The sequence below is a fragment of the Cucurbita maxima genome, unplaced genomic scaffold, assembly GCF_002738345.1.
Source record: "Cucurbita maxima cultivar Rimu unplaced genomic scaffold, Cmax_1.0 Cma_Scf00054, whole genome shotgun sequence".
Classification (NCBI taxonomy): Eukaryota; Viridiplantae; Streptophyta; class Magnoliopsida; order Cucurbitales; family Cucurbitaceae; genus Cucurbita; species Cucurbita maxima.
The window spans coordinates 837,487-848,093 of record NW_019272070.1 but is presented as its reverse complement, the minus strand read 5'-3'; the positions used below and the strand labels follow the sequence as shown (position 1 = coordinate 848,093).

General features: G+C 32.2%; 1 protein-coding gene and 1 long non-coding RNA gene across 2 annotated transcripts; both read left to right on the top strand.

The window, feature by feature from the left end:
* The first annotated feature begins 5,540 nt into the window (after positions 1–5,540).
* On the top strand, positions 5,541–5,880 carry LOC111471632. The gene is made up of 2 exons (XR_002715221.1): positions 5,541–5,597; positions 5,796–5,880. It is a non-coding gene; the product is annotated as an uncharacterized LOC111471632 (long non-coding RNA).
* Positions 5,881–8,251: 2,371 nt separating this feature from the next.
* Positions 8,252–8,611, top strand: LOC111471626 (cysteine proteinase inhibitor 1-like). The gene has a single exon (XM_023117325.1). The coding sequence runs from the start codon at positions 8,252–8,254 to the stop codon at positions 8,609–8,611; it is 360 nt and encodes a 119-aa protein (XP_022973093.1).
* The last annotated feature ends 1,996 nt before the right edge of the window (positions 8,612–10,607 follow it).

The window sequence follows — 10,607 nt, the reverse complement described above, 5'->3', positions numbered from 1 at the left end:
TAGCTCATATCGGACTAAACCATAGAACAGTGTGACGAGTGAGTTCGAAGTGTTAGAATTCAAATTAGAGGATATGCGCTACATATATACGATATATTTAACCGCATTTTTGTTTACGAATTAAACAAAAAGAGAGAAACAGAGATATTTAAATAGGATTTAAATATTTTAATCAAATAGGCGTTGAAATTGATTGGGATTGACATTTGAATTAATGTTAACAAGGCTAGTGGTCGTTCGAAACCGGTTCACGAGGAAAATGGAATTTGAACTACAAAAGGTTAGTACTCAAGCTCCTTGAGTTTTAATACTTATGAACATGCTAGTTATTTACTATAATTGATGTTCTAACAGTGCCTAAGATCAGAATTGCTTCTGCATGTGTTATATTAACACCATCGAGACTTCATGTGCGCATTAGAGATTTTATAAATAGAGGGTTGGAATGTTATATATAATTCTTTTTTCATTAATGATCTCATTCTCTATTATGTCTGTTCTATGGAAGATATTGGTATGTTATATGAAAAAATTTGATAGAATTTCTTGATTTGATATTTCCTCTATTTTATCTTTTAATTCTATGTATTTATTTAGTTAAATTTAAAATGCTAACTAAAATCCTATTGTATCATGAATACAAGATTTGATTATATTGTAAGGCAATTGATGGTATAAAGTAAAGGAGACCTCAAATATGACTTACTATAATAACAAAGCAAAATCTCTCTGGGTAAATCATTGTGAAAAAGGAGATATTGTTACACGGTAAGAGATCTAAATTATGACTTTTCATAATAACAAAGCAAAATCTTTTTGGGGACGAATTCGCTGAGGAGAGAGATTGTTGGGAGAGGGACGAGAGGTTAGCGAGCAGTTTGGATAAGACTCTTATTTTTTTTATTTTTTTATTTATTATTACTTTTTCTTTCACCCTTATTATAATCCTATCGGATTTAGTTCAATTTCCTAATTTTTTTCAAATTAAAATTAAAAGAGTTTGTTCGGCTTTAATTTGTAGATTTAAAGACGACCGACTCTTATTTATTTATTTATTTATGGTAGTAACTACTCTTACCCCTTATTTGATTTATTCCAGGACCATAAATGACTCTTTTATTTTTATTTTTATAGGGTACTAACTATTATCGTTATAGAATTAAACTTTATTAGTAAACCTATAAAAAGAATATGAATTAACTATTTTAAAAAAATTGTAATCTCCTCCTTATTCATGCATTTATCCATTCCTATAAATACCCACCAACATTCTCCTTCAACAACCCATCAAATACTCTTCATCATCTTCAAACTTTTTCACCATGCCTAAGGCTCTTTTCTTCGTGGCTTCTCTTCTCCTCTACGTCATATCGCTATCGTTGCTCGCGGTGGCAACCCAACGTTTAGATTTGGCGGGCAGCTACAAACCAATAAAAAACATAGATGAGCCCGAGATTCAAAGCTTAGGTGAGTTCGCAGTGAACGAACACAATAAACAGGCAAAAACTCAACTCCACTTCCAAAAAGTGATTAGTGGAGAAATGCAAATTGTGGCTGGGACCAACTATAACCTTCGATTGACAGCTCTTGAGGGGACTAGTAGCCGAACCTATGGCACCCTTGTGTTCACTGATCTCAACAATAAGAACAACCTTGTCAACTTCTTTGACGTCCCCAGCTAGACTTCTTACTTCCTATCAAACACTATGTGTCTTTCTAATTTTCTATCTTTTTTATATTATGTTATGAATGTTTGGAATCTCGATCAACCTTATGTACGGTTTAAAACTTAATACAAGTATAATTTTGTTGAATAAGATATATGTCTTTGAATAAAAGAATTATACGATCAACTTTTATTTATATAAATAAAACAAAAAAACTAAGTCATATGAAAGGATACATACATATAATAAATCTAAAATAATTAGTGTCATTACAAACAAAATTAATTTCATAATTTTAAGGTACACATCTGAAATTCAAGTGTATGTTCAAATAGAATAACTTAAATAAAATATATAATACAAAATTTAAATCATCAAAAACATTGTTTAGATAATGAAAATTAAATATTAAAGAAAAAAATTTAAGAAGTTTCCTTCTATGCCTCGTTGAAAAATCAAAATATTTCAAAAATCACTTTTTTTTTTCAAAAAATCAAATTATTTCTGGTTTGGCCAACTTGAGAAGGTTTTTTTTACTCAGTTACATATGCTTCTTGAGGCACGATGGGGTTAGGGAAGTCTTTCCATCCCTGCCTCCTATTTTAATTTCCATCATCGTTAAATTTTCTATTTATTTTTTTGAGGATTCCCGCAAAATATTAACGAATATTAGATTGTTTGTAGGAAAAATTTCTCTGAATTATTTATTTATTTGTATATATATATATATCTTCATTTTAAAGACTTTTTAATAGATAAGTTTCTGCTGTTGTTGAGTGGCAGTAAATGAGAAAGTGAGTTTGATTTGATTCAAAAAACGATATTTATATTGATAGAAATATCTAAAGTGTTTCAAATATGAGAATAGAAAACTCATTTTCGAGTATAATTCCTAATAAAAATGGTAAAATATTCTAATAAAATCCAATAATATTTCATAAGCAAACATGTAATATAATGTTACAACCAATCGAAAAAAGATTGCCACTACATGCATGTCTTGACTACTAAGTACAGAAATTATTTACAAAACATTGACATATATTTTAATGTTCATAACAATTCATTTAAAACAATGATGTTAATAAACAGTGAAATTGAAATAACAAAAATTTAAAAATAATTTTAACACCCTTATCTAAGCTAAGAGCTAGAACAGTAAATCTACTACCCTAACTTCGTATCCATTGCCTCCACAACGACACAATCATTTGTACATGGTGTCTTATGTTTATCTGAAGAAAAAAAGTACACTTGAGTATTTAAAAATACTCGGTAAGTATCTGCAATGTTGGAATCGAGAAATTCAATCTTGGTAAAACACATCTTTTCATAAAAATTTTCCTTAGTCTAAACTTTCTAGTCAAGACACGGTTAAACGTGTAGTAATTCTTTACACATGGGCTACATACGTAAACATGGACCCACCAACAGGCTCATATATGTACCTCTGAGCCTAACTACGGGCTAGCGCACCTTCACGTTATCGGGAGCCACAGAGGAAAAGGAACGTGTATAATATCATGGTGTATGCATTTGTACTGAAGGAAGTATCCCAATGCACGTGACATAAAAAATGCATGAAGTCTCATAATTTCAAATCATGGTACATACTTAAAATTCAAATCATACCTCCATTTTTTTCGTGACATGACATCCCTATGAGATATTCATACGTATACTAAACATATCTTTAAGGATTAACATACATGGTTTATCAATGTCTCATAGGCATGATGTGAACATGCTAACATACACACATGGTGTAACATATGGAAGTACATACATCCTATAACATTCATATCATAACATAAAATAATCAAACATAATATAACATCATAAAAATATGGCATGCATAAGGGCTACAAATGTACATGTCATTCATACGACATACAAGTCATCCAACCAGGCCCGTGGGCGTCCAACAGTAAAACCACTTGCTTAGTTGGTTTAAGTCGAGGTCACTAATTATTCTTGGCACAGCCTAAGTCGAGGTCGCTAATTATTCTTGGCACAGCCTAAGTCAAAGTCGTTAATTATTCTTGGCACATGTCTTACTCTGCTCATTGAAGTTCAACTCAACCTATGTTTGGCCCACATCAACGGTTTATGAGTCAAATCGATTTGGGTTACTAGTGTAGCTTTGAACCTGAGCTTTGTTTAGTTCTTTTTTTTTTTTTTTCTTAGTCTCCAAGTTGGTGAAGGATGATAGGAAAAAAGAGATGGAGAAGTAGAGAGAGGAATGAGTTGTGTCCAAGAAAATGGAAGGTTTGGGAGATTATTTATAAGGGAAGGAGAAGAGAAAGTTGAGGGAATGTAGGAAATGGTTGAGGGATGAGGACAAGGGTTTCTAATCTATAATGTGTGTCAAGTCGATCAAGTACTTGCGAAGCACCGACACGTAGAATACGTTATGCATCGTGAAGGGGGAATGTAATAAGTGGATGAGTTATGATACCCATCAACCTTCCCCTTCAACAAACCATCAAATACTCTTCATCATCTTCAAACTTTATCACCATGGCTAAGGCTCTTTTCTTCATGGCTTCTCTTCTCTTCTTCGTCGTAACGCATTCGTCGCTCGAAGCAGCAACCCAACGTTTAGGTTTGGCTGGCAGCTAATAACCAATAAAAAACATAAATGAGCCACAGATTCAAAACTTAGGTGAGTTCGAATTGAATGAACACAATAAATACGCAAAAACTCAACTCCACTTCCAAAAAGTGATTAGTAGAGAAATGCAAATTGTGGTCGGTCCCAACTATAACTTTCGATTGACAGCTCTTGAGGGGACTAGTAGCCGAACCTATGGCACCCTTGTGTTTACCGATCTCAACAACAAGAACAACCTTATCAACTTCTTTGGTGTCTCCAACTAGACTTCTTGCTTCTTATCAATAACTATATGTGTTTCTAATTCTCTATCTTTTTCATATTATGTTATGAATGTTTGGAATCTCGATCAAATTTGTTTACGTATGGTTTAAAACCTAATACAAGTATAATTTAGTTAAATAAGATATATAATGAATCTAAAATAATTAATTTCAATACAAATAAAATTAATTTCAAATCATAATAACTTAAATGAAAGAAAACATTCCTGAGATAATTATAATGAAAATGAAATATTAAAGAAAAAGAATAATATTAAAAAAAAAAAAGTTTCCTTTTAGGCTTGGTTGAAAAATCAAAATTTTTATCATTAGAAGGTATGGTAAATAATATAATTTTTCAACTTATTTTACGCGTGACATACCTGACGGTGATGAGACATTAACGATGGGACCATGGAACATGTCAAGCCTACCTCGTAGGCTAGTATACATAATCTATAACTTAAAGTTCTGGTACCAACTATAACGACCCTAGATTTCTACTAACCTAAAGTCGTTACCGTTTTCATATCCTAATTAAACATTTAAAACTAAATCATAAAACACTATCATGGACTTATGTGTTCAAAAACATCTTCAATGCCTTCAACCTATCATACCACAAACATATTAATTCATCAAACACATCGTACATAAAAGTTGATCATAATGGATGAATAGGCTGGAACCAAACGTGACAAGTTGACTGTAAATGCTACCACAGACCGAATTATTCGTCCTCATTTGAAGGTATAACGAGAACTTAACTCGGTTCACTACGACATCCCGTGATTCCCACATTTATGTCAATGTCTTCTTCTTAAAGGTGAGATCAGTCCGGATGAATGATTCCTGTGCACTGAACCTCTACAGTGTAGCCTGTGGAAGGATTGATTTATTTTTCGGAACCAGTTTTGGAGGTCCTTGGTATGATATATAAACTACCTGTCCATTGCTAATCAGAGACATCACACTTACACTACACTAATCATTCAGGGATGTCGCGGGCGGTGCTATTATCGTCACAGAAGCTGGTGCGCTCGTGTTTGATCCGTAAGTAGCAAGAACTAGAGTCGAGTCGAGTCGAGTCTATTACTCTTTTGAACTCTACTCTAATGAGCTAACCATTTTGTAACTGAAATACAAAAGAAAAAAGCTTTTATCTATCGGTGAATGCCCGTGTAACCGATTTGTTTTCTTGCTTAGGAAATTTAGAAACTTGGTTTTTATGGATATTGATTGTAATGTCAGCTCTGGCAAGGAGTTTGACGTAACATCTCAAAGGGTAGCAGCTTCCAACCCTCTTCTAAGGGATGCATTTGTGGAGGCTTTGGAGATTTAAGAGTGTAATGATCTTCAAACTTTCTATAGTTTTGTTCTTTCTTTGATTTTTGTGGAGGCTTTGGAGCTTTAAGAGTGTAATGATCTTCAACTTTGTTATTTCTTTGATTCAAGTGTTTACCAAATAGCAATAGGGTGATGTTGATTCATTGTAATCTTGATTATCCAATGATGTGAAAATTATACAATGCACCTTGTATCGTAAAATGAAACGTTTGAGAATAAGATTGCCTGTAAATAAAATGTTGAACAACTTTCATATGGAAACTACCCTATGCATGTGCCATGGTCTCCTGAGTTGTAATGTCATTGTCAGCCGTACACACGAGAGTATTGCCTTTACCTAAAAAAATAAGAGTAGCACATGACTTGAATATTTTAAGAAATAATTAGTAAGCAACTCACTATTGGGGTTGGATGAAAACACATACAATCATGAATGAGACCTATCATTTAAATTTGTATTTCTTTAGGCGATTATCCTAAACGGGTAATTGAATGTGTATTTACTGTTATGCACATGACCTACATGTGTGAGTATGAACCCACTAGTCGGTTCGCACACCCCAGAGCCACTTTTCCTAATCGGGCTAACATTCTCTGGTGCTACTGCCAGACAGTAGAAATAGTGACCGTTGCAACATTATGATAAACATAATGATCGTTATTCTACCTCATAACGTATGCGTCCGTACCATTATAAAATGAGAGATTCCCCCATGCATGTAACACACAATCATGCATGAAGTCACAACATTTTCGTTCGTTAAACATGTATAACAACCCCTTCCGTCTTTTCTTTATATTATATCATTTTTATCATAGCTTTCTTTACCTATGTAATAGTTACAAAAAAAAAAAAAAAAAAAAAAAAAAAAAAAAAATAAGCACCAGAATTCTCGTGCCTTTAACATACCACGCTCCCCTGACATCCACGACATGCTACATAGCTTCACAACATTCAACCGCTCCTTACAGACTCACCTGTAAGAGAGAAGAGACTGACAATACCTAGAGTAGACGAAATGTTTACGTTATCGGAGAACCAGCATCAGCGAGATCTGAAACTTAATGTTTACACTATACCAAGGGCAAAGCTCCAAGGAAAAACTCATCAAGGATTCAGAATGTTTAGCCTTATCATATCGTCTTATGAACATATTGTAGTCCTATTGTTAAATTACGTTTAGTGCATCCTTCTCATGTCCTATCTCAAACATATCATTAAATACATCGTATCGTAAGTATGATCATACAATTCACATATCACAACATATACATATCATATCATAATCATATCGATTCATAAACAATTCACACATATCAATATATATGACAAGTGCAAGATCATAGGACACGTGTCAACATCAACTATAATTACGTCGATTGTAAAGTCATATTCTCTATTATTATTATCATTATTGTTTTATGGAAGATATCATTATGTTATACGCAAAAATTTGATAGGTTTCTCGACCCTAATTCTTCTATTTTTTTTCTTTTAATTCCCTTTTACTCTTTGTGTTTACTGGGTTAAATTCAAATTTTTATTTTTTTCTTTTTCCTCTCCTCCCTTCTTTTTTTGTGGTTAATCCATTCTTATTTCCAAATCTCACAGTTTTTTAATTAGTTACGATTTACTATAACTAATATAATAACTAAAAATTTATTGATTTATGAATGAAAGAGATTTGATTCTATTGTAACACAATCAAATTGTATAAAGTAAAGGAGATCTCAATATAACTCACCATAAAGTAAAATCTCTCTAAATAAAAAATTGAGAATTGCGTCAAGAAAAAAGATATCTCAAACATGAATTTTCATAATAAGAAAGCAAAATTTCTGTAACCAAATCTGCATTTTTTTTGTTTGAGTAACTGATACATTCTTGGCGACGGAATTGGTTGAGGGGAGAGATAGTTGGGAGAAGGATAAAATGTTAGTGAGAGCTGTTTGGATAAGATTGCTATTTTTTATTTTATATTTATTATTATTTTCTTCTTTTAAGGTTGTTATAATCCTCCTGATTTAGTTCAATTTTTTAATATATTCCAAATTAAAATTAAAAGAATTTATTTGGTTTTAATGGGTAGATTTAAGAACCATAATTGACTTTATATTTATTTATTTATGGTAGTAATTACTATTACCTTATTTGCTTTATTCCACATCAATGACTTATTTTTTATTTTTATTTTTTTATATGGTAGTAAACATATAAAAAGAATATGCTTGGAATACTTTTGTTTAAAAAATTGTAACCTCCTCCCCATTCATGCATTTATCCGTTCCTATAAATACCCACCAACCTTCTCCTTAAACAAACCATCAAATATTCTTCATCATCTTCAAACTTTATCATCATGGCTAAGGCTCTTTTCCTTGTGATTTCTCTTTTCCTCTACGTCCTATCGCTATCGTCGCTCGCAGCGGCAACCCAACGTTTAGATTTGGCTGGCAGCTACAAACCAATAAAAGACATAGATGATCCAAAGATTCAGAGCCTAGGTGAGTTCGCAGTCAATGAACACAATAAACAAGCAAAAACTCAACTCCAGTTCCAAAAAGTGATTAGTGGAGAAATGCAAATTGTGGCTGGGACCAACTATAACCTTCGATTGACAGCTCTTGAGGGGACTAGTAGTCGAACCTATGGCACTCTTGTGTTCACTGACCTCAACAACAAGAACAACCTTATCAACTTTAATGGCGTCTCCAAATAGACTTCTTGCTTCTTATCAAAGACTATGTGTGTTTTTAATTCTCTATCTTTCTTATATTATGTTATGAATGTTTGGAATCTCGATGAACCTTATGTATGGTTTAAAACTTAATACAAGTATAATTTTGTTGAATAAGATTTATGTCTTTGAATAAAAGAATTATACGATCAAACTTAAATTTATATAAATAAAACAAAAAAATAAGTCATATAAAAGGGAACATACATATAATAAATCTAAAATAATTAATGTCATAAAAAATAAAATTAATTTCATAATTTTAAGGTTAATCTTGAGTAGAATAACTTAAATTAATTAAATTGTACTGGGGTTTCATAGTTATAATGAAAGTTAAATATTAAAGAAAAAGTTTAAGAAGTTTCCTTCTATGCCTCGTTGAAAATCAAAGTATTTATAGTGAGAAGATATGGTATATAATATCACATTTTCTTTGAAAAAAAAAATCACATTGAGTCGTTTTTTTGGACTCACTTAGAAATGTTTACAGGGCGGAATAGGGTTAGGGAAGTCTTCCCATACACGTGTCCTATTTTAATTTCTATCACCGTGAAATGTTCCATTTATTTTTTTGATGATTCACGTGAGAAATTCGTTTTAAAGACTTTTTAGTAGATAATTGTCATTTTTCAATATACTTTCTAATAAAAGCGGTAAAATATTTTAATAAAATCCAATAACATTTCATGACCAAACATTTAATATAATGTTACAACTCAAGTAAATAAGGTTGCTACTACATGTATCTCTTGACTACCAAATGCAGAAATCCTTTACCATGATTTATTAAAACATTGTCATAGAATTAAATGTTTATAAAAAAATCATTTGAAACGACAATGATGTTACTAAACAACGAAATCGAAATAACAAAAGTTTTAAAATAATGTTAACGCCCTAGTCCAACTTAAGAGCTACAACATTAAACCCAAATGTGACAACCCTGACTTTGTATCTATGGCCTCCACAAAGACACAATAATTCGTAAATAGGTGTCTTAACTTTACCTGAAAAATAAGTAACACGTGGCTTAGTATTTAATACTCAATCATTATCCCCAATGTTGAAATTGGAAAATGCAATCATGGTAAGACCTATCTTTTCATAAAATTTTCCCTTAGTCTCAACTTTCTAATCAAGACAAGGTTGAATGTATAGTACTTCTCTATACATGACCCACGTATGTGCACATGGACCTACCAACACGCTCATATATGTACCTCTGGGCTTAACTACTGGGTAGCGCACATTCACGCTGTTGGAAGCCACAGAAGGAAAGGAACACATATAATATCATGGTGTACGCATCTGTACTAATTATAATCAATGAAGTATTCTGATGCACATGACATACAAAATGTATGAGATTTCATAGTTTCAAATCATGGTACATACTTAAAATGCGATTCATATCTCCCTTTTTTTTTCAAGACATGGCATCCTATAAGATATGCATATATGTACTGGACATATCTTTAATGGTTAAATACAACTCAGCTGGCATTTTCCTTCATATCATATCATTTATCATATCTTTCATGTGTACGCCGAGATTGTATTTCATGCTAGCTCGTCATTTTGCATGTCAATCATATCATATCAATCATGTCACACATATATCATATCATAACATTTTCATGCTTTCAGACATAACAGACCACATCATGCATATATTCCATCATATCATATATCATAACAGTCACATAACATATCTCATGCATGCCTTCAACCTATCATACCACAAACATATTAATTCATCAAACACATCGTACATAACAGTTGATCATAATGGATGAATAGGCTGGAACCAAACGTGACAAGTTGACTGTAAATGCTACCACAGACCGAATTATTCGTCCTCATTTGAAGGTATAACGAGAACTTAACTCGGTTCACTACGACATCCCGTGATTCCCACATTTATGTCAATGTCTTCTTCTTAAAGGTGAGATCAGTTCGGATGAATGATTCCTGTGCA

Coding starts and splice junctions, on each gene's coding strand:
- LOC111471626 (XM_023117325.1), top strand. CDS start 8,252: ATGGCTAAGGCTCTTTTCCTTGTGATTTCTCTTTTCCTCTACGTCCTA.